This window comes from Theropithecus gelada, unplaced genomic scaffold, assembly GCF_003255815.1.
Source record: "Theropithecus gelada isolate Dixy unplaced genomic scaffold, Tgel_1.0 HiC_scaffold_15884, whole genome shotgun sequence".
NCBI lineage: Eukaryota > Metazoa > Chordata > Mammalia > Primates > Cercopithecidae > Theropithecus > Theropithecus gelada.
Genome location: NW_020257641.1, coordinates 4,348,265 through 4,372,525, shown reverse-complemented (window position 1 = coordinate 4,372,525; position 24,261 = coordinate 4,348,265). Strand labels below are relative to the sequence as shown.

The following is a 24,261-nucleotide window of genomic DNA, read 5'->3' as shown; positions in this document are numbered from 1 at the left end:
CTAGTTTCTGATCCTCTAGATTTAGGATTATAGCTTGTTCCTCTTTGCAGTTCCCAATGCCCCATAATTATTTGAATAACTTTCCTTTATTTGCCAAGTCTCAGACCAGAGGGGACACTGTTGTATCAGCGTTGTCTCTGCCCTCAGGCGCCTCATCTAGTGGTCAGCCTCCAGCTCTTCATTTCCATACAGCCAGTGTGCAGAGAATCCTCTCAGCTCTTCGTTTCCTTAGTGGTCTGAGTGCAGTGACTCAGAGCAGGGAAGCCTTTCAGAGGGGGCCACAGGTGCACAGTGTGTGTGGGCTAGGATGCTTTTGGTTACAAGTGACTGAAAGCCCAACTGAGAATCATTAGAGCAGTGGGGAAATGTGTCACTCTGCGTGATGACGGGTCCTGACATAGGAAGTTTCCGGGATCTGCCTCAGGCATCTCAGGCTGTGTGTGTTGCCCCCTGGAGCTCTTAGCACAGGTACAGCTGCTGTACGCATGCACAGTTGGCCTAGCAGAGGGGAGGCACTTCCTGAGCTCCTCTTCTGTTTTCAACTTTCATATTGAAAGGTTCAAACATACACATAAGTAGTGATAGTGCCATAAAGCGTCCCCATGTGCCATCAGCTCATTTGACAAGGCCAGTTCAGTTTTGCCTTTTTTCCCTCCTGCATCCCATTATTTTGAAGCAAAAGTTGGATTATTTTGAAGCAAATCTTAGGCCACATTTATTTAACTCTTAAATATTTTAAAAGATAGACTTTTTTTTCCTTCAAAAACATAACCTTAAATAACATTGTCACCTCGTATGCCCCAAGAATCAGCAGTTCTCTCCTATCGTCAAACACCCAGCCAGTGTTCACTTTTCCCTGAATGTCTTTTTCCAAGAGCAGAGAAATATTTTCCAGAAGCTTTCCTACAGACTCCCGTCATGTTTCATTGTTGGAGAGTTGCGTTCCATGCTCCTGTGTGACCCAGCTGCTGGGAAGGGATTAGAATTATGTGACGGCCATACACTAAGCCTGTCCCTCCTGAGCTGAGAGAAGCTTTTCTTCCCGGAGGTGTGGATTTCAGTACAAAGTCTGTGCTTGTTGATGAGGACAGGGCAGTGGCTGTAACAGAGGCAGCCGGTGGTCCAAGGCATCCTGACACTAGGAATTCCCTTGACTAGATAAGAAAAGCCTGAGTTCTGCCTGAAAACTTTTGATTTCATCTTCACAGCACCTCACCTCCCTTTTTGCAGGCAGGCTGGCAGAGGGTGGCATCCAGTGGGCCTCCCCATGCTGACTGCTGGCCCTCTTGTTGAGTTTGGTCATGTTTTCAAAGCCTAAAACATCTTGAAACATATGATGACCATTGCTCATTCCATGCTCTCTCCAGCTAGACAGAGCTCAGGAGGAGGGAGGAGCACCTCTGCTGCCGGCTTGCCAGAGCTCCCATGTGGCCCGCCACAGTTGTAGCCTGGGAGCTGGGGTGAGCTCTTGGGCCGGGCTGAGCTCTTGGGCCCAGCTGTGTGGGGTGCTGGGGTACCCATGCTCCAAGGCACTGGCTGTGGGGCTGTGCTGGGTTCTAGGAGGACAGGGTGGGTTTAGGGTCTCATCAGTTTATAGACTGCTTCCCTGTCCCGCACCCTAGGGCAGAAGCCTTCCTTTGAGTTTTTTCCTTTGCAGGAAGCCCTTATTTTGGCATCTGCATTAAGGTGCAGTGTGCTGGTAAGAATGTTGGCTTGCCCCAGAGAGGTAGGATTTTGGACCCCAGCCTGCCATTCCTGATCTGTGGGCCTTGGGCAGGTGACTAACCTTGCCAACCTCTACACCCTCCTCTGTGCAGTGACTATGAGGAAGGAAGGAACAACATGGTCAGACGTTGGAGACCTTAGATTCTGTAAAGCACGCATATGAGACCTGGCAGAGCATGCTGCCTGTATGGGGCTCTTGTCTTTTTGCAGTCTTCATGGCCTGACACGTTGCGGTGCCTTTCTGGGGTGAGCCTGAGGGCTCAGCAGGGAGAGGCAGTGCGAGACCAGTGAGAGCCTGTGTAGAAGCGAATAGCTGCATTGTCCTTCAGTCTCGGCTGAATGGCTTTTATTTAAACCTCTTCTCTGTTAGAGTGTCCTACTTTGCAGTACCGAAGAATATCTGTTCATCTGCAGTTCTTCAGTAAAGAATAGTTTAGACCCCTAAATGCTATCTGACCCTGTAACTTTCTAGGTCCAAGGAACAATTATTTTAAAGGATAAAGATGTTGGTTTAAAAGATGTAGATAACACTAGCCAATGTGTTGATTGCTTTATAGGTACAAACTATAGGCCACAAACTGCTGGCGTAAAGCTGGTTTCAGCCTGTAGATGTGTGGGTGTGTGTATGCTTGTGCCTGCAGAGTGTTTTAATTTTATATTTTGAATTCAAATGATTTTATATTTGGGAGATTTATATTTTTAACTTGTCTTGAAAGAATAGAAGGTCTGGTACAGCTGTGCTTCCATTCCTCTGTGGCCCGGTGGTGCTGGCCCGTCTGCCTGAACCTCTGCACCTTATCCCTGTTCTGTCCCTGCCTCCAGGGTTTCCTGCCAGTGCCATTCGTCACCCTGCACTCAGCCTGCTGCAGTAATTCATTCCTCATGTCACTGCCTGGCCTGTGTAGGCATTTCAGTTCATTTTCACGTAGTAGGCCTTCAAATATTTGTTGAATGAAACTGTTATTTCTTCCAGTCCTCAGAGCAATCCTCAATTTACAAAGGAAGAAATTGAGACCAAAGGAGTTCTAGTGTTTTGTCTAAGGTTACACAGCTCCCTAAATGGCCAAGTAGGTCCTTAAGTCTACTTATTAATAATTGACTCTAAAGCTAGTAATTTTTCCAGTAAATCTCTTAAACGTTTATGGCCCAGACTTTCTAAGTAGCTGACTGGGTATTGATTGTTCTTTAAAGAGATCACCCATTGAGATTTGCTCTGAGCAGATGTGTTATCCCTAGAAAATAAGCAGTGGCGATACACGTTAATAATAATATTCAAGTTGTAGTAGCATTGACTACTTCTGTAATATGTGCATTTTTCTTTTTTTGTTTTTTTGAGACAGCATCTTGCTCTGTCACCCAGGCTGGAGTGAAGTGGTGTGATCTTGGCTCACTGCGATCTCCACCTCCTGGGTTCAAGCGTTTCTTGTGCCTCAGCCTCACAAGTAGCTGGAACAAACAGACAGACACCACCATGCCTGGCTGATTTTTTCTTTTTATATTTTTAGTAGAGACGGAGTTTCACCATGTTGGCCAGGCTGGTCTCCAACTCCTGACCTCAAGTGATCTGCCTGCCTCGGCCACCTAAAGTGCTGGGATTACAGGCGTGAGCCACTGCACCTGACTGCATTTTTCAATGTAAAAATGTTTCCTAACATTAGAAATTACTTTTTTTCCCCCCAAAATAAACTGATAATCTGTGTTTGTCAGCTCTGGCTGCCATAACAAAAAGCTGTTGACTGAGTGAGTTAAACAACAGAAATTAGTTTTCTTACAGTTTTGGAGGCTGAGTTCTGGTTGGGGCTCTCTTCCTGGCTTGTAGATGGCTGCCATCTCACTATGTGCTTATATGACCTGTTCTATGTGCCTACACAGCTCTCTGGCTTCTCTTATGAGGACACTAATCCTCTAATTTTAGGGTCCTGCCATCATGACCTCATTTAACCTTAATTGCCTCCTTTTTGTTCTTTTGTTTTTTGAGACGAGGTCTCACTGTGTCGCCCAGGCTGGAGTGCAGTGGCGTGATCTCAGCTCATTGCAACCTCTGCCTCCCAGGTTTAAGTGATCCTCCTACCTCAGCCTCCCAAGTAGCCGGGATTACAGATGTGTGCCACCACGCCCAGCTAGTTTTTGTATACTTTAGTAGAGACGGGGTTTCACCATGTTTGCCAGGCCAGTCTTGAACTCCTGACCTCAAACTCGCCTGAACTCGAACTCCTCAACTTGAACTCACCTGCCTGGGCCTTCCAAAGTGCTGGGATTATAGGCACGAGCCACCATACCCGGTTACCTTCTTTTTCTAAAAAAAAAAAAAAGCCTGAGTCTTGCTTTGTCTCTGAGGCTAGAATGCGGTGGTAGGATTATAGCTCACTGCAGCCTCCAACTCCTGAGCTTGAGTGATCCTCCTACCTCAGGCCCCCCAAGTAGGTGGGACTGTAGGTGAGTACCAACTGGCCCAACTAATTCAGAAAAAATTTTTTTGTAGAGGTGGGTGCTCACTTTGTTGCCCAGGCTGGTCCCACACCCCTGGGCTCTGGCTGTCCTCCTACGTTGGCCTCCCAAAGCACTGGGATTACATGTGTGAGCCTCTGTGCTCGGCCCTTAATTGCATCCTTATAGGCCTTATCTTGAAATATGTTGGAGAGTTAGGGCTTCATCATTTGAATTTTGGGGGCACACAGTTCAGTCCATAGCATGAGGTTTTGGGGGACAAGATAATATAGCCTAAGATTTGCCTTTTTCCGCTGGAAGAGATAAAAATTATGAGTAAAGTTACCTGTCATGTAACACTGCAAAATCAGAGGGCTACCTTCAGTATTTCAAACTGTAAATTTTTGTTTGTATTCCTACTTCTTTTCTCTCCATTCTGCACTACCTTGATGTTGTACTCCCATCTTTGCTTACTGAATTAAGCACAGCCTCCCCCAGTACCACCTGGCCTTGGTTCCATTTTATATTTTAAAAATGTTTTTCTTCCTACCTTTTTATTTGCAATTTTTTTAACGTACAGAGAAATTGAGTGTATTTACCAGTTAACATTTGTCACATTTGTTCTGTACCTCTGTGTATACACATACATACATATACAGACACACACTTTTTTCTTGAACCATTTGAAAGTAACATGCAGATACAATGATTTTTTTTTTAGTTTTTTTTTTTTTTTTTTTTTTATTTCTGAGACAGAGTCTCGCTCTGTTGCCCAGGCTGGAGTGCAGTGGCACGATCTTGGCTTACTGCAAACTCCGCCTCCTGGGTTCTCCTGCCTCAGCCTCCTGAGTAGCTGGGATAACAGGTGCATGTGCCACCGTGCCCGACTAATTTTTTTGTATTGATAGTAGAGACAAGGTTTCACCATGTTGGCCAGGCTGGTCTCGAACTCCTGACCTCGTAATCTGCCTGCTTCGGCCTCCCAAAGTGCTGGGATTTTAGGCGTAAGCCACCGCGCCCAGTCTATAACGATATTTTAAACCCTACACGTATCAGTGTGTATCATTTAATAACAAGGATATTTTCTTATATAAACTCGTCATTTTTCTCACCCTGGAAATTTAACATTGATACAGTGATGTGTAATATACAGTCAAATTTTCCCAGGTTAAAAAAAATATATACCCTGTCTCTCACACCTTATTTCGTATTTCATGCTGCTTTCTTAGCTTGTATCTGGTCTGGCCAGACTGGTGTACTTCCCCTTCCTGAAGCATGTGCCGTACATGTCTGCTTTCGTGCCTTTGCACAGGCTGTGTCTTATTCGGCATCCGCTCATTCCATCTGGACCTGGTGAAATCCTGCTGTTCCAAGCACTTTGCAGTGGTTTTTCCTCATATGGCATCCCTTGACATCCCCTAATGTGTTTGCTCCCTTCTTTAAACCGCAAGCTCTTTATGCTCTTGAATAATGTCTATTGCATCATGCCCTGTAATGAATGTAGAATTTTAGGACTTTTTAAAAATCTCCTTCTTAGGACTAGGGGCTTCTTGAGTATGGAACTTCATATAGCCTGTACTCTCCATTTTTGTTGCTCATTAAGTATTTGTTTAGTTGACTTAAACCCAGAGTGTTTCACATGGTATTTTATTTTTAGTATAATTTATTTATTTTTAGTGTTGTTTCTTAATTTGGAAAGATGGTCTGAAAATTCCAGTTTTCTGAAATTATCTTAAAGAATGCAAAGAACTAAGGATATGGACTTTACTGTGTATATAGGGATGGGGGTCCCACGGTTTTACTACCCTTTGACATTGTATCAGCAAAGTGAAAACTGTCAAACATGGCTTTCTCTAGACAAATGTATATAAGGATTGTATTCACAGTTCCACTGGTAAAATGGTGATAAATTGGGGTGGTATATGGCCTGTTGTATCCCAGCAGGACTTGCTGGGGGATGACACAGAGCAGCTGTAAGATCTCTTCTTTTATATCTAGGTTCGAGATGCAGCAATAAACAGCTTAGTGGAAATTTACAGACATGTAGGAGAACGTGTGAGGGCAGATCTCAGTAAAAAAGGATTGCCACAGTCCCGGTGAGTGCAGATTTTTTCCTTTCTTCTGCTCTACCCCCCATTCTTTTCCAGTTAATATCTTGATTTGCAGTACTTTTTCTGTTGTGGTTATTTTATTCAAAGAATATACGGTTAGAGGGTAGTTGGAGATTTTGTCCAGATCATACATCAGGGGTCCCCTCCCATTCCACTTCCTCAGAAATGAGACTTTCTCACCCAGACTGGCCAGGTCCCATGCCACATACTGATTTTAAAAGCAATTGGTATTGAAAAATTCAGCACTCTTACAGTTTTATGGTTCTGTATCTAAGATTCTGTATCTATATCTGTACAGACAGCACTTAGTATAGTAGGTGCCTAGAATACATTTGAATGAATGAAGCCATTCCAGGATGTGTTTGGATAAAAATTCATAAGTTATAATTTTAGAAATCATGTTTTAAATGTAACTTTCTGTTTTCATGTCATTCTCAGTGTGTATAATTCCATGCAAAGGGATCAGCGTCTCATCAGACCCAAGACAACTGGAGTCCAGAAATGTGACTTTGTTATAGTCCAAATTTTTAAAATAGTGTAATGATCAGATATGTATAATTTTAACTGTGATGGAGAAACTTAACACCAAATTAATTCCAAACTTTTACCCTAGGTCATTCCTTTAAGGGGGAAAGTAGTGTTAAAATTCCAGACAGAACTGGAGTGGACTCACAGGGCAGCTTATCTGAGCCTGTCATTTTGTCCATGCAAACCCCAGAGGCCTAGAGACATGAAGTGACTTTTGAGAGATTACACAGCTACTAAGAGTCAGAACCAAGTCCAAAACCCTGTTCTTCGGACTTGCCTTTAATTTTCTCTGCCCTGTTTCACAAAATAGTTGATGGCGTACTGGGTATCTGGAAATGGGATGGAATACTGAAATATACAGGAGTTAACTGTCTTGATATCTCCAAGGCAAATATGACAGCAGTGGGCCCCAGACCCTCAAGTGGCGGCTCCACGGGCAAACAAGTGGACTATGTTTCCTTGTGGTTGAGAGTCATGCCTGATCTGGAATTGCTCTCACCATCTGTGCACAGGATGATTAGATGGGAATAAAACTACTTTTCATGTTCTTTACGAAAGATAATCTGTGAGAATAGTTTTGTTTTTTTTTTAAAATTCCTTTGTTTTGTGAACCTCAGCCTTCTGGTCTTTGAATATACGGTGAGAACACAGGAGGAAAAAGAACTCAGCAGCAATACTGAACAATCTCTCAGGGAAAATTGGAGGGCACAGATGATCAGGGAAGGCATGATATCAAGGGAAGGGACTGTTAAATGACGAAGTCACCATGGTTGTTCAGGAAACAGGTCTTGAGAGTGAAACCCTGCCCTGCTGCAGGGCTGGCCTCACGCCATGCTGTGTAACGTGATGTGACCCCAGACCGTGAATCCACCATTTTACACAGTTTCCATCTTAACAGGAGGCTTCCTCTGTATGTTTGGAAAGTAACCACAGCAAACTAGCAAATCAGGGAGAAACGACATGGTAGAACTGAGGTCTAGAGAGGTGAGAGTACAGGAAAGAGTTCATGCAGCCAGCCTGAGACTGCTGTCCTTAGAAAGGCCTGCTTACAGGCCTGGCCCCAGGCTGGTGTCTAGAAATGTGGGTTTGGGGAGGGCCCCCACCATTCCCAACAAGTGGGATAAGAGTGGCTCACTGTGTCAAACTGCACAGCACAGTGTGGTTTATGCTGGATACCTGTAACCTCTCTGCCTGTTGGTCCCTAAAGCCTGTTTCCACCTGGACTGGCTGCCTTCACTGCCTCTTGGAAACCCATCATCCTGACATCTCTTTGTCATACTGGGTCTTTGCTTCACCTTTCTCGGCAGGTGCATCTGCTGTTTCTTGGAGACCAGGCCGTTTCTTTCTTGGTTCATTCATTCATTCATTTGTTCATTTGTTCATTTATTTAATTTTAAAAATTATTTTTATTTGTTATTATTATTTTTTGAGGCGGGACCTCACTCTGGTACCCAGACTGGAGTGCAGTGGCATGATCGTTGCTCACTGCAGCCTTAACTTCCTGGGCTCAAATAATTGTTCCACCTCGGCCCCCCAAGTAGCTGGGACTAGAGGTGCATGCCACCATGTGCGGGTAATTTCTGTATTTTTTGTGCAGATGGGGTTTTGCCATGTTGTCTAGGCTGGTCTCAGGCTGATTTTTTTTGAGTCACTGATTCAATCTCTACTTGTTAGAGGTCACTAATTCAATTTCTCTACTTGTTAGGGGTCTATTCAGGTTTTCTGTTTCTTTTTGAAGCAGTTTTGGTAGCTTGGGTTTCTGTAGGAATTTAGTCATTTTATCTTGGTTATTTAATTGTTGGCATATAATTGTTCATAGAATTCCCCTGTAATCCTTTTATTTTATTTTACATGCTCAGCAGTGATGCCTTCCCTTTCAAGGTTTTTATTTGATTAATTTGAGCCTTTGCCCCTCTGGTCAGTCTGGTTAAGGTTTGTCAATTTTTGTCTTTTCAAAGAACTAACTTCTGGTTTCGTTGATTTTTCTCTTTTTCCTGTTGTATATATTTTGCTTATTTCACTCTAATCTTTACTTTTGATTGGTTTGATGTACTTGTCTTTTTCCAGTTTTTTAAGATGGTTATTGATTTGAGATCTTGTTTTAATGTGGACATTTACACCTATGAATTTCTAAGTACTGCTTTAGCTGTATTCCATAAGTTTTGATATGTTAATGTTTTCATATATCTCAAAGATTTTCTAATTCCTTTTTGTTTTCATTTTTGAGTTGTTACTTAGGAGTGTTTATTTGATTTCTACATTTTTTGATTTCTCATTTCTTTTTGTTATTAATTTCTGATTTTATCCTATTGTAGTTAGAAAAAATAATTTGTATGGTTTCAGTCATATGAAATTCTTTTCTTTAAATTAAAAACATTTTTTTTGAGACAGAGTCTCACTCTCTTGTCCAGGCTGGAGTGGAGTGGTACAATCTTAGCTCACGGCAACCTCTGCCTCCTGGGTTCAAGCGATTCTCGTGCCTCAGACTCCCAAGTAGCTGGAATTACAGATGTACACCACTACACCTAGCTAATTTTTCTAATTTTAGTAGATATGAGGTTTTGCCACATTGCCCAAGATGGTCTCGAACTTCTGCCCTCATGTAATCTCCCTGCCTCAGACTCCCCAAGTACTGGGTTTACAGGTATAATCCACCATGCCCGGCTTGAAATTTATTGAGGCTTATTTTTGTGGCCCGGCATGTGGACTCCTGGATAATGTTCCGTGTATGCTTGGAAAGAATCTGTAAGCCAGGCCCAGTGGCTCATGCGTGTGATGCCATCCCTTTGGGAGGCTGAGACAGGATTGCTTGAGCCCAGGAGTTCAAGACCAGCCTTGGCAATGTGAGACCCCATTTCTACAAAAAAATAAAAAAATTAGTTGGGTGTGGTAGCATGTGCCTGTGGTCCTAGCTAGCTACATGAGACGCTGAGGCAGGAGAATCTCTCCAGCTTGGGAGGTTGAGGTTGCAGTAAGCTGAGATCGTGCCATTGCACTCCAGCTTGGGTGACAGAGAGAGACCCTGTCTCAAAAAAAGAAGAATCTGTATTCTGATACTGTTTGTTTGAATATCTTAGAGATGTTTGTTCTAGTTGGATTATAGTGTTATTGAAGTCTTTTATTTTCTTGTTGAGCCTCTTTCTGGTTTTTAAAATCCATTAAGGAATGTACATATTGAAGTTTCCAGTTAATACTGGTGAATTATCTATTTCTCTCTTCAGTTGTCACTTTTTGCTTCCTGTATTTTGGGCTCTGTTCTTAGATGCATGTATGTTCATAACTGTTACTTTTGTAACAATTATTTACATTAGGTATATCTCCTAATGCTATCCCTCCCCCCTCCCCCTTCCCCACAATAGGCCTCGGTGTGTGATGTTCCCCTTCTTGTGTCCAAGTGATTTCATTGTTCAGTTCCCACCTATGAGTGAGAACATGTGGTGTTTGGTTTTCTGTTCTTGTGATAGTTTGCTGAGAATGATGGTTTCCAGCTGCATCCATGTCCCTACAAAGGACACAAACTCATCCTTTTTTACGGCTGCATAGTATTCCATGGTGTATATGTGTCACATTTTCTTAACCCAGCGTGTCACTGATGGACATTTGCGTTGATTCCAAGTCTTTGCTATTGTGAATAGTGCTGCAATAAACACACGTGTGCATGTGTCTTTATAGCAGCATGATTTATAATCCTTTGGGTATATACCCAGTAATGGGATCGCTGGATCAAATGGTATTTCTAGTTCTAGATCCTTGAGGAATCGCCACATCGTTTTCCACAATGGTTGAACTAGTTTACAGTCCCACCAACAGTGTAAAAGTGTTCCTTTTTCTCCACATCCTCTCCAGCGCCTGTTGTTTCCTGATTTTTTAATGATTGCTATTCTAACTGGTGTGAGATGGTATCTCATTGTGATTTTGATTTGCATTTCTCTGATGGCCAGTGATGATGAGCATTTTTTCATGTGTCTGTTGGCTATATGAATGTCTTCTTTTGAGAAGTGTCTGTTCATATCCTTTGCCCACTTTTTGATGGGGTTGTTTGTTTTTTTCTTGTACATTTGTTTGAGTTCTTTGTAGGTTCTGGATATTAGCCCTTTGTCAGATGAGTAGATTGCAAAAATGTTCTCCCATTCTGTAGGTTGCCTGTTCACTCTGATGGTAGTTTCTTTTGCTGTGCAGAAGCTCTTTAGTTTAATGAGATCCCATTTGTCAATTCTGGCTTTTGTTGCTGTTGCTTTTGGTGTTTTAGACATGAAGTCCTTGCCCATGCCTATGTCCTGAATGGTATTACCTAGGTTTTCTTCTAGGGTTTTTATGGTTTTAGGTCTAACATTTAAGTCTCTAATCCATCTTGAATTAATTTTGATATAAGGAGTAAGGAAAGGATCCAGTTTCAGCTTTCTACTTATGGCTAGCCAATTTTCCCAGCACCATTGATTAAATAGGGAATCTTTTCCCCATTTCTTGTTTTTGTCAGGTTTGTCAAAGATCAGATGGCTGTAGATGTGTGGTATTATTTCTGAGGGCTCTGTTCTGTTCCATTGGTCTATATCTCTGTTTTGGTACCAGTACCATGCTGTTTTGGTTACTGTAGCTTTGTAGTATAGTTTAAAGTCGGGTAGCATGATGCCTCCAACTTTGTTCTTTTGGCTTAGGATTGTCTTGGCAATATGTGCTCTTTGTTGGTTCCATATGAACTTTAAAGCAGTTTTCCAGTTCTATGAAGAAAGTCATTGGTAGCTTAATGGGGATGGCATTGAATCTATAAATTACCTTGGGCAGTATGGCCATTTTCACAATATTGATTCTTCCTATCCATGAGCATGGTATGTTCTTCCATTTGTTTGTGTCCTTTTATTTCACTGAGCAGTGGTTTGTAGCTCTCCTTGAAGAGGTCCTTTACATCCCTTGTATGTTGGATTCCTAGGTATTTTATTGTCTTTGAAGCTATTGTGAATGGGAGTTCATTCCTGATTTGGCTCTCTGTTTGTCTGTTATTGGTGTATAAGAATGCTTGTGATTTCTGCACATTGATTTTGTATCCTGATATGGTCCATCAATACCGAATTTATTGAGAGTTTTTAGCATGAAGGGCTGTTGAATTTTGTCAAAGGCCTTTTCTGCATCTATTGAGATAATCATGTGGTTTTTGTCTTTGGTTCTGTTTATATGCTGGATTACGTTTATTGATTTGTGTATGTTGAACCAGTCTTGCATCCCAGGGATGAAGCCCACTTGATCATGATGGATAAGCTTTTTGATGTGCTGCTGGATTCGGTTTGCCAGTATTTTATTGAGGATTTTTGCATTGATGTTCATCAGGGATATTGGTCTAAAATTCTCTTTTTTTGTTGTGTCTCTGCCAGGCTTTGGTATCAGGATGATGTTGGCCTCATAAAATGAGTTAGGGAGGATTCCCTCTTTTTCTGTTGATTGAAATAGTTTCAGAAGGAATGGTACCAGCTCCTCCTTGCACCTCCGGTAGAATTCGGCTTTGAATCCGTCTGGTCCTGGACTGTTTTTGGTTGGTAGGCTATTATTGCCTCAATTTCAGAGCCTGCTGTTGGTCTGTTCAGGGATTCTACTTCTTCCTGGTTTAGTCTTGGGAGAGTGTAAGTGTCCAGGAAATTAACCATTTCTTCTAGGTTTTCTAGTTTATTTGCGTAGAGGTGTTAATAGTATCCTCTGATGGTAGTTTGTATTTCTGTGGGGTCAGTGGTGATATCCCCTTTATCATTTTTTATTGCGTCTATTTGATCCTTCTCTCTTTTCTTTATTAATCTTGCTAGCGGTCTATCAATTTTGTTGATCTTTTCAAAAAACCAGCTCCTGGATTCATTGATTTTTTGGAGGGTTTTTTGTGTCTCTATCTCCTTCAGTTCTGCTCTGATCTTAGTTTATTTCTTGCCTTCTGCTAGCTTTTGAATGTGTTTGCTCTTGCTTCTCTAGTTCTTTTAATTGTGATGTTAGGGTGTCAATTTTAGATCTTTCCAGCTTTCTCTTGTGGGCATTTAGTGCTATAAATTTCCCTCTACACACTGCTTTAAATGTGTCCCAGAGATTCTGGTATGTTGTATCTTTGTTCTCATTGGTTTCAAAGAACATCTTTATTTCTGCCTTCATTTTGTTATGTACCCAGTAGTCATTCAGGAGCAGGTTGTTCAGTTTCCATGTAGTTGAGTGGTTTTGATTGATTTTCTTAGTCCTGAGTTCTAGTTTGATTGCACTGTGGTCTGAGAGACTGTTTGTTATAATTTCTGTTCTTTTACATTTGCTGAGGAGTGCTTTACTTCCAACTATGTGGTCAATTTTGGAGTAAGTGCGATGTGGTGCTGAGAAGAATGTATATTCTGTTGATTTGGGGTAGAGAGTTCTGTAGATGTCTATTAGGTCTACTTGGTGCAGAGTTGAGTTCAATTCCTGGATATCCTTGTTAACTTTCTGTCTCGTTTATCTGTCTAATGTTGACAGTGGGGTGTTGAAGTCTCCCATTATTATTGTATGGGAGTCTAAGTCTCTTTGTAAGTCTTTAAGGACTTGCTTTATGAATCTGGGTGCTCCTGTATTGGGCGCATATATATTTAGGATAGTTAGCTCTTCCTGTTGAATTGATCCCTTTACCATTATGTAATGGCCTTCTTTGTCTCTTTTGATCTTTGATGGTTTAAAGTCTGTTTTATCAGAGACTAGGATTGCAACCCCTACTTTTTTTTTGTTCTCCATTTCCTTGGTAGATCTTCCTCCATCCCTTTATTTTGAGCCTATGTGTGTCTCTGCATGTGAGATGTATCTCCTGAATACAGCAGACTGATGGGTCTTGACTCTTTATCCAATTTGTTAGTCTGTGTCTTTTAATTGGAGCATTTAGTCCATTTACATTTAAGGTTAATATTGTTATGTGTGAACTTGATCCTGTCATTGTGATATTAGCTGGTTATTTTGCTCAATAGTTGATGCAGTTTCTTCCTAGCATCGATGGTCTTTACATTTTGGCATGTTTTTGCAGTGGATGGTACCAGTTGTTCCTTTCCATGTTTAGTGCTTCCTTCAGGATCTCTTGTAGGGCAGGCCTGGTGGTGACAAAATCTCTAAGCATTTGCTTATCTGTAAAGGGTTTTATTTCTGCTTCACTGATGAAACTTAGTTTGGCTGGATATGAAATTCTGGGTTGAAAATTCTTTTCTTTAAGAATGTTGAATATTGGCCCCCACTCTCTTCTGGCTTGTAGAGTTTCTGCCGAGAGATCTGCTGTTAGTCTGATGGGCTTCCCTTTGTGGGTAACCCGACCTTTCTCTCTGGCTGCCCTTAACATTTTTTCCTTCATTTCAACTTAGGGTGAATCTGACAATTATGTGTCTTGGAGTTGCTCTTCTCGAGGAGTATCTTTGTGGCGTTCTTTGTATTTCCTGAATTTGAATGTTGGCCTTCCTTACTAGGTTGGGGAAGTTCTCCTGAATGATATCCTGAAGAGTGTTTTCCAACTTGGTTCCATTTCCCCCCCTCACTTTCAGGCACACCAATCAGACGTAGATTTGGTCTTTTCACATAATCCCATATTTCTTGGAGGCTTTGTTCATTTCTTTTTCCTTTTTTTTTCTCTAGACTTCTCTTCTCACTTCATTTCATTCATTTGATCTTCAATCATTGATACTCTTTCTTCCAGTTGATCGAGTCAGTTACTGAAGCTTGTGCATTTGTCACGTATTTCTCGGGTCATGGTTTTTATCTCTGTCAGTTCGTTTATGGCCTTCTCTGTATTGATTATTCTAGTTATCCATTCTTCCATTCTTAAAGATTTTTAGTTTCTTTGCGCTGGGTGCATAGTTCCTCCTTTAGCTCTGAGAAGTTTGATCGACTGAAGCCTTCTCTCAGCTCGTCAAAGTCATTCTCCATCCAGCTTTGATCCGTTGCTGGCAATGAGCTGTGTTCCTTTGGAGGGGGACATGTGCTTTGATTTTTTGAATTTTTTGAATTTCCAGCTTTTCTGCCCTGCTTTTTCCCCATCTTTGTCATTTTATCTGCCTTTGGTCTTTGATGCTGGTGATGTACTGATGGGGTTTTGGTGTGGGTTCCTTTCTGTTTGTTAGTTTTCCTTCTAACAGTCAGGACCCTCAGCTGTTGGTCTGCTGGAGATTGCTTGAGGTCCACTCCAGACCCAGTTTGCCTGGGTATCAGCTGCAAAGGCTGCAGAAGATAGAATATTGCTGAACAGCGAGTGCTGCTGTCTGATTCTTGCTCTGGAATCTTTGTCTCAGGAGTGTACCCCACCATGTGAGGTGTGAGGTGTTGGTCTGCACCTAGTGGGGGATGTCCCCCAGTTAGGCTACTCAGGGGTCAGGGACCCACTTGAGCAGGCAGTCTGTCCGTTCTCAGATCTCAACCTCCGTGCTGGGAGATCCACTGCTCTCTTCAAAGCTGTCAGACAGGGTCATTAATATCTGCAGAGGTTTCTGCTGCATTTTTGTTTTTTGCTATGCCCTGTCCCCAGAGGTGGAGTCTACAGAGACAGGCAGGCCTCCTTGAGCTGCGGTGGGCTCCACCCAGTTCGAGCTTCCGGGAGGCTTTGTTTACCTACTTAAGTCTCAGCAATGGCGGGCGCCCCTCCCTCAGCCTGGTTGCTGCCTTGCAGTTAGATCTCAGACTGCTGTGCTAGCAATGAGGGAGGCTCCGTGGGCATGGGACCCTCCGGGCCAGGTGTGGGATATAATCTCCTGGTGTTCCATTTGCTAAGACCCTTCTAAAAGCGCAGTATTAGGGTGGGAGTGACCTGATTTTCCAGGTGTTGTGTGTCTCAATTTCCCTTGGCTAGGAAAAGGAATTCCCTTCCCCCTTGCCCTTCCCAGGTAAGGCGATGCCTCGCCCTGCTTCATCTCTGGCTGGAAGGGCGGACCAGACAGACTCTAGTGAGATAAACCCGTACCTTGGTTGAAAATGCAGAAATCACCATCTTCTGTGTCGCTCCTGCTGGGAGCTGGAGACTGGAGCTGTTCCTATTCCGAGTCTTATTTGTTTATGCAGTCTGACTTTTAAAAACTTTTCATTGGAGTGTTTAATCCATTTATATTTAATGTAGTACTGGTAAGGTAGAATTTATGTCTGCAGGTGTGCTATTTATGTTCTATATATCATGATTTGTTTCTTTGTTCCTCTGTTACTGCCTTATTTTGTGTTAAATAGATATTTTCTAGTGTAACACTATAACTCTCTTACTGTTTATTTTACTTTTTTGGAGAGGCTTATTTGCGGTTGCTCTGGGGCTTACAATTAACATCTTAAACAGCCTAGTTAAAATTGATACTATTTCAGTGTTAAAAAGCTTTACTCCTACTTAGCTGTTTTCTTTTTTGCTGTTGTCATGTAAGTTATATCTTTATACATTATAAGCCCACCAATGCATATAGTTCTATACTTATTGCTTTATGCAGTTTCTTTTTAAGTTATGTAGAACAAGAAAAGAGTTAAGAACAAAAAGTACCTTTATACTATATTTCGTATTTACCTATGACTACATAGGTATAACTATATTTTTACTTATTTTCTTTATTTCTTCATGTGAATTTGAGCTGTTGTACAGTGTCCTTTCATTTCAACCCGAAGGACTGTTGCTTTTTGTTTATCTGGTAATATCTTAAGTTCTCCTTTGTTTTTGGTGGATAGTTTTGTTACATATAGAATTATTGGTTGATTGTCTTTTTAATTTCAGAACTTTGAATATATTATCTATTCTCACGCTGCTCCACTCTGGCTTTCATGGTTTCTGATGAGAAATCAGGTATTGACCTTTTTGAGGATCCCTTGTGCACAATGAGTGGGTTCTCCATTGTTGCTTTCAAGATTTTCTCTTTGTCTTCTCTTGTGACAGTTTGGTTATTGTGTCTAGATTTGAATCTCTTTAAGTTTATCCTGTTTGGAGTTGGTTGTTAAATATATAGATTGTTTTATATCAAATTTGTGAAGTTTTTAGCCATTATTCTTCATATCTTTTTTGATAATTTTTCAACGTGGTAGTTGCCTGAGGCAACAATAACAACTAGGGCAAAGAATTGGACCCAAAAAGTCTTTGAAAAGTACCATATGGCCTTGTCTTTTTTCTCTTTTCCTGGGACCTCTATTATGTGACTGTGTTGGTACATTGGTTTTGTAAGATGATCTCTTGGGCTCTGTTCATTTTGTTTGTTTGTTTCTGTTACTTAGATAGGATATAATAACAGTTGACTCATCTTCAAATTTGTTGATTACTTCTTGTCCCAGCTCAGATCTGTTGTTGAACTCCTCCTAGTGAATTTTTAATTTCAGTTATTGTACATTTCGTCTCCAGAATTTCTATATGGTTCTTTTAAATATGTTCTTTCTCTTTGTTATTATTCTCTATTTGGTGAGACATTGTTTTTGCACTTTAATTATTCAGAAATAGTTTTCTTTAGATCTTTCAACATATTTATATTAATTGACTTGAAGTCTTCATTGAGTTAAGCCAATGTATAGGTTTCCTTACAAATAGTTTTTGTTGACTGAATTTTATTTCCTTTATATGGGCCATATTTTCTTGTTTCTTTATCTCACAATTTCTTGTTGACTCTGGACACTTTAAATAATATATTGTGGCAACTCAGGAAATCATATTCTTTCCCCTCCCCAGAGTTTTTGTTGTTACTGTTTATTGTTTTTGTTGCTTATTTTGGTCTAGTGACTTTCCTAAATGAATTCCTTAAAGTCTTTGTTCTTTATTTTATGTGGCCACTGAATTCTCTGGTTGGTTAGCTTAGCGATTAGCTAATGATTGCACAGAGGTTTCCTTAAGTGTGTTGAACCAGTAAGTCTCCCAGACTCTAGTGACTGGCTCTGTGTTTTGGGGGCATGCTTTCAGTGCTGTGAGAGGTGTTTTACACCTCTGTCTTCCTTTTTACTTCCTGCTTGTTCAGAGTGTCAAAGTCAGCCAGTGGGGGACATTAGAGCCTTCAGGGGTCTTTCCTGGGCCTGTGCATTTGCATAGCCTTGCACATATACCTCCCAGATTCCCAGGAGTATGTCAGTATATTCAGAGTTTGCTGTGGACATCTCAATTTCTAGCCTCCGCCCTCTTTTCCCGCCCCCCCACCCCCCATTTTTGGTCAGTTTCTTTGCTCCAGTTGTTATTTCTGTCTCGGGTATCCACCATATTGAACAGTTGTCACTGGTTAGTTTTGATCATCGCCTCAGGGAAAAGGCCTCTAACATTGAACAAGCTCTAAGTCAGGTCAGATAAAGACAAGCCCTACAATTGGGCTCGCAGGGATGTGCCAGGTAGGTGGAATGATAGTTCTTTGGGAATGGGGACTTTTAGGGAGCTCCAGACTTGGGAGCTTCAGCTCTTTCTAGTGGCTGCCAGGCTGCTTGTTTTCACTCTTACCATGATGGTAAGTTGATTTGGACAGTTTTTGCCAATGTTTTCTTTGCTTCTTTGAAGCAGATTTTCGAGGGTCCATACTCTGCCATTTTAAAGGGCTCCTCTCCTGTTTTATGATCACAATATTTTCTCTTATCTCTTTGGAAGCACTAATGACATTTTTTTTAAAACTTTTTCTTTCTTTTCAAAATCTCGTCTGTCCTCCAAGTTTGGATTTCTAAGTATGTGTTTATGTCGATTTCTCTTTTTCATGCTAGAAGCTCAAGTATATGGATGCAGCTTATTGACTGAGATTGCTGTGTTTAAGTATTTGCTTCCAGGAAATTATTTAAAATGTATATATAAAATTTTCTAGGAAGGAACTAATTTGAACTAAATCTTATAGTAAAATAAATTCCAATTGGATTGAAGAGTTTAATATGGAAATTTAAATTCAGAAAAAGTAGGGGAAGATGGTAGTTATTTGTCAAACCAGTAAAGAAATTTATTTTAAATGGAAATCCAGAGATTTAAAATAAAACAATTTGGTGGCTTCAGAGGGTAATCATTAGTTATGTATTCAATGTCTTTGAATATATAAAACTCATCCTTTTAGATTTGTGTGAATCAGTAGTTCCCAAGAGAGACATTTTATATTTTTGTGCTCAGAGCTAGCAAACAAAACCAGTCCTTTCATTCCTAAGGAATACTTTGTTGGTGTTAGACTGTCTCTTTAGGTGGTAACCTTGATAGGAGCTGTTGTAGCAGCATTAATGAGCAGAGAATGAGGGAGCTAGTGAGACAGGATTGTGAAAGCAGAGGGAATTCTGAATTAAGGTGCACATACCAATAATAGTTATGTTTATAGTGTTCTCATACCTAGTTGTTCAGGCCTGCCAGGTCGTGGGTAATGTGACCGCAGTGAGCATGCCTTACCACTGAGAACGAATCCACAGACTCCGTACACAATTACCATTTAGAATGCTGAATACTCTCCCAGGAATGGGAGAAATACTTGCCCTCTTCCAGTAATTTCAGGAACAACCAGACTAGAGGTATACCTTGGCTCCAACTTACAAACTTGCAGGCATGCTCACATCAGAGGCTGTGGTTGTGACACAATCAAGTAGTGCCTTAGTGAGGGCATGCCCTGGCAACCTGTGTCATGATGTTATTTATGAGTTTGTCAAGCCGTTGAAGATCTTTGTTACTTTAAAAAAGGGAAGATAATGGAAACATCATAAGAAACACAATCATGTAAGGCATCTTTCCAGTTCTTTAGTAACTGCTGGAGTTGAAAGTGAGTTATAGTTTTACTCATTTCTGGTCCTGAGATGGCAGTTGGAGTTTTATTCAGTGCCAGTTTTAACTAATGGGTAGCGTCTGCCTGGAATAGTTTTGAGAAGGATTCTGAGGGAACATCTGGGCTTGGTGGAAAGATGGCTTGAAAAGATTGTTGGTGTCACCTATGGAATGGGGAGAGGCAGTGCATCAGGCTGGTTCATCCCCTTCATTTGCTGATGTGTAATTTTGGCCTCTCTGTTACTTAGAGCATGAGCTCCAGAGGGTAAGAACTCACTAGCTCGGTGTTGGGCTCATAGTGGGCACTCTAGTTTTGAGTGAATGAACAAATGAATGAACAAACACCAGAGCTTGTGTGAATACCCACAGTTTTCCAGAGTGAGGAGTTAGGTTTCAGCTGTCTAACATAGAGATGTAACTCCTGAGCGAGCATCTGCATGGCATACGTAGTGCTTGATACAAATACCAAGAGAGCATAGCTCACATCTCTACCCCTGAGGAGCTTCCATTCGCTTGAGAAGAAAAGACAAACATGTTTGAAATGATGAGAGCTGGCAGGATAGGATGGTGTGCTAAAAAGCACTAAAATGTCCCTAAAATTGAAGGCATAGATACATTACTTTGGAATCTCAACACTTACTCCAATATACCTGTGCTGTGCTTGAGAAAACCTCTTTTTTCTTTTTCTTTCTTTTTTTTTTGAGACAGAGTTTTGCTCTTGTTGCCCAGGCTGGAGTGCAGTGGCGCAGTCTGGGCTCACTGCAAGCTCCACCTCCTGGGTTCAAGCGATTCTCCTGCCTAAGCCTCCCTAGTAGCTGTGATTACAGGCACCCACCACCACATGCAGCTGATTTTTTGTATTTTTAGTAGAGATGGGGTTTTACTATGTTGGCCAGGCTGGTCTCGAACTCCTGACCTCAGGCAATCCACCTGCTTCAACCTCCCAAAGTGCTGGGATTACAGGCGTGAGCCACCACGCTGGGCTCAAGAAAGCCTCTTTTTAAACTTTTTCTATTAAGTATGATTGCATTCTCCCACCTTTTTCTTTCATTTTTGGTGTCACTAGGATGGAGTATTTAGACTGGTTAAGGAATTTTGCTTTAATTTAAATGCCAAGGTGAAATGATCCATTAATAGAAAATAAATGTAATACAGATTTTTTTTAAGCTGAAGATTATCCAGTCACAGCATTTGTTTCTAGAGAAATTATTTCTAGCATTTTTGGATTGAGCATGAATCACAGCAGGAAGCACAAGCCTTTGTAATGTACTATTAGTGCATTTTGAAAAGCTCCATCCTAAGTAATTGATAGTTTGCACTAAGAGAGAAATAGGAGAAACACACACTTCTCATAATATATACATTTTGTGTAGAGTAGTCAGTAATGTCTGAGAGCAGGGGCTCTGGATTACTACTGTCAGGGCTAGAATCCCCACCCCACACGTATGTCACCTTAAGGAGATTAAATGAGCTCTTTCAGATAGACTTCTAGGCCCATTCTTTACCCATAGTAAGTGCTCAGTTATTGTTGGCTGTTGTTAATGTTATTGATTTAGTCACTGTGTTTCGTTCTTAGGTGGGTCTGTATCATTGATTTTTGGGGGGCGGTGGGGATCAACTTCACATTAGCATTTTAATGTAATTGGCTATGAGCAGTGATGGTTAATAGTTTGTTTACATTTTTGCTTTCATACAGATTGAATGTAATTTTTACAAAATTTGATGAAGTCCAGAAATCTGGAAACATGATACAATCTGCAAATGGTGAGTAGAAAAAGCATTCTCTGCTTTTGCTTTTTCAGTTTTACATTTGTATCATTTATGTTATATGTGAACAGCTGAATTAGGTAATTTAGTAAGAGTTTCTAACTCTTAAAACTTAACCTCCATTCACCCAGTTTTCCAGGCCAGAAACAGTGGAGTGAATCATCACTGACTTTCATAACCTGTACTGAATTTAACTAATCCTGTTGGCTTTACTTTTAAAATTGCATCCTGAATCCCAGGAACTCTCATCATCACTGCTACTGTCTTCCCAGCGCAAGCTGTCATGGTATTTTACCTGGGCTCTTGTGTTTCCCTCCTAAACAGTATCTTTTCTTCTACTGTTTCCCCATACCTAAAGTCTGTTTTTCATATAGCAACCAGAGTAATCCTTTCAGAATACAAGTCAGGTGATGTGAATCTTCTTCCTAAACCTCCAAAGGCTTCCCATCACTCCCAGGCTGCAATTCAACAACTCACCATGGCTCACTGGGCCTTGAGTGATCTGGCACCCATCACCATTCTGATGTCATTTGAATTGTTCTTTGTGAAAGTTCTCTTTGCTCTAGCCACGTTGACCTCCTTGCTAATTTTGAACATTTTGAGCATCTCCTGCTTCAGGACCTCTGTGCTTATAATTCTTTCTGCCTGAAGTGTTTGCCCTGTGGGTATCATTGTGGCCTCCTGCCTCCTCCCTCCTCCCTCCTCCCTCATGCCATGAAGATCTCACTTCATACAGTATCACTGCATTACTGAAGGCCACCGGAATAGCACGCTCTGTGCCCTCACCCTGTTGGAGTGTTCTTCTTAGCGTGTATCACTAGAAAAGTATGTGTTTACTCATGAGAGCAGGACCTTTACTTTATTCCCTTTATTGTTCTTTATTTGTTTCTCAATGAGCGTGAGTTCAATGCCTTGAAGAGTCCCTGGCTTGTGATAGGTGTGCAGTAAGTATTGTTGAATAAATAAAGTAATGATTTTGATGTGAATCGTAACCTGTTGTTTCCGGTTCCTATATTCCTTTCCCTATACTTTGTGATGATATTTGAGAACTAGTGGGTAATTCTTGTGAGTCCAGGAGAGGAAAAGACAGGAATGAATTACTCCTGTATGAAGGAAAGAATATCAAAAAGTTAATTGCTGAGAAAAACTTTTCTAACTCTGGATACCTCATTGTATCATAGCTAGGCTATTTTAGAATTTTTAGGTATATTAGATTACAACCAGTACCGAATTCATTAATCATGTTGGATTTACTTTTAAAACTGTACCCCGAATCCCAGTAATTCTCCTCATCACTACTCCTGTCTTCCTAGTACAAGCCTTCACATTTTGAATATCTTGAGATTGTAAAGAAAAGTCTGAGTGCTTTTCCTCAAAGTAAGTTGGTACATAGGGCAGAGCGGGTAACCGAATGCAAGGCTTTTGACTTGCGCTCTGCTGTGTACCTATTATTATTCCAGAGGAATTTTTCTTTGAACAGCATGTTTCCTATATAAAATGCTTAAAGTGATCTAAAAATGCTTCCGTTAATCCTCCTTATCTCTTTTTCGTAGATTGTAAAAAATAATAGAAAACAAATATCATAATTCAGCTATTACCATCAAAAATCATTTTTGCTATATTAGTTCATTTTCCTGTAACAGTATAATTTGTATATAACTATGGTGTGATTTTCTCTACTTTACCCTGTACTTTAGTGTACATACTTTGATATGTACTTTAAAAAACATATCATTGGTAGAGCCAATGGCATCTGAGTGGTGCACTCGTGATGAGTGGGGTTGCTTGGTGTCCACAGGCAGGTCTTCACAGGCAGTTAGTTGATGGACACATGCTTTTACTTTTGTGTGGGTGTATTTGTGTGGTTTCTCAGTTTAAAAATTGTTGGCACTGGGACAGAGCATGCTGGGCAAGTAAGTAAAAGCAGTGGCAGGAAAGTGAGTTTGTGCTTCATAAGCCAGTATAACGGCTGTGAAACAGAATCTCATTATAGTGCTGGCATTGGGGAGAAAGACTGCATCCACATTGGGGATCTTGCCTAAAAGAGTGTACATACACTCCATGGGATCCAGTGATGTGACAAATATGATTTCACCCTCAGGAATGCCAAAACTGTGTGGCATTGGATGTATCACAAGCAGCATTTTCTATGTGGTTAGGTATAAATATTGCCCCCAAATTCCCTTTTGTGTGTGTGTGTGTGTGTGTGTGTACGCGCGCTCATGCACACACATAGGTGTAGGGTTGAGAATGGAAACAGTTCTTTTAAACATCTGTGTTAAAAATAGCAAATGGTAAGGAAGCCTTAACAAAATTTCTTGGAGGTCGATAATTTCAGCTTTTTGCTTTATATATATATAGTATTACTGTTTTAATTGTTAGAGCCAAAATGTTTAAGGAAACTAATATATAGCCATATGTGTAAAATTTTAGAATTTCTAACCTAAATGATTTTCATCTCTTTACAGTAACTTTGAGAGACCAATAAATTGTTCAGTTGCTGTCAAAAAACAAACCACCTGATATCCTTCATTGCACATTTAGATGGCGTAGAGAAACTGCAGTAGTGATGGAATAAAACCTGTCTCCCTCTTTTATCTAATTCTCTCTCTCTCTCTCCCTCCTTTTCTCCTCCTCCTTCTTTTTCTCTTTTCTTTTCCCTTCCTTCCCTCCCTCCTTTCCTTTTTCAACTCTTTTCTTCTCTTTTCTTTCTCTCTCTCTCTTTCTCTTTTTCTCTGTCTCCCTCTCCCTCTCTCTCTCTCTCTCTCCCCCCCACCCTCCTCTTCCTTCGTGTTTTTTTTTTTTTTTAACACAACTCCCGGTGTAATTCTTTGATCTCTTTTGAACTTCAAACCTTTGACTGTTCAGCTTTCTCTAGATCCATCCATCCTCTGCTTTCTCCATTTCTTACCTTATATGGCTTATATTACAACCTTTTTGAACTTATTAGTTGTAGGAGTTTTTGTAGCGTCTGTGGAGTTTCCTACATATACAGTCTTGTGATCTGCAAATAGCAACAGTTTTATCTCTTTCAGA

General features: G+C 40.9%; 1 protein-coding gene across 6 annotated transcripts in view; it reads left to right on the top strand.

The window, feature by feature from the left end:
- LOC112617142 (CLIP-associating protein 1-like) overlaps positions 1 to 24,261 on the top strand; it is a 304,701-nt gene that overhangs the window by 125,506 nt on the left and 154,934 nt on the right. For 4 of the 6 annotated variants that reach the window (XM_025373871.1, XM_025373874.1, XM_025373872.1 and 1 more), the window contains exons 7-8: positions 6,151 to 6,248; positions 21,155 to 21,222. In XM_025373871.1, the coding sequence (XP_025229656.1) occupies positions 6,151 to 6,248; positions 21,155 to 21,222 (166 nt within the window). Of the gene's footprint in view, positions 1 to 6,150; positions 6,249 to 19,292; positions 19,457 to 21,154; positions 21,223 to 24,261 lie in introns of those variants that run through there. The other 2 variants (XM_025373875.1, XM_025373877.1) reach the window with 2 other exon arrangements.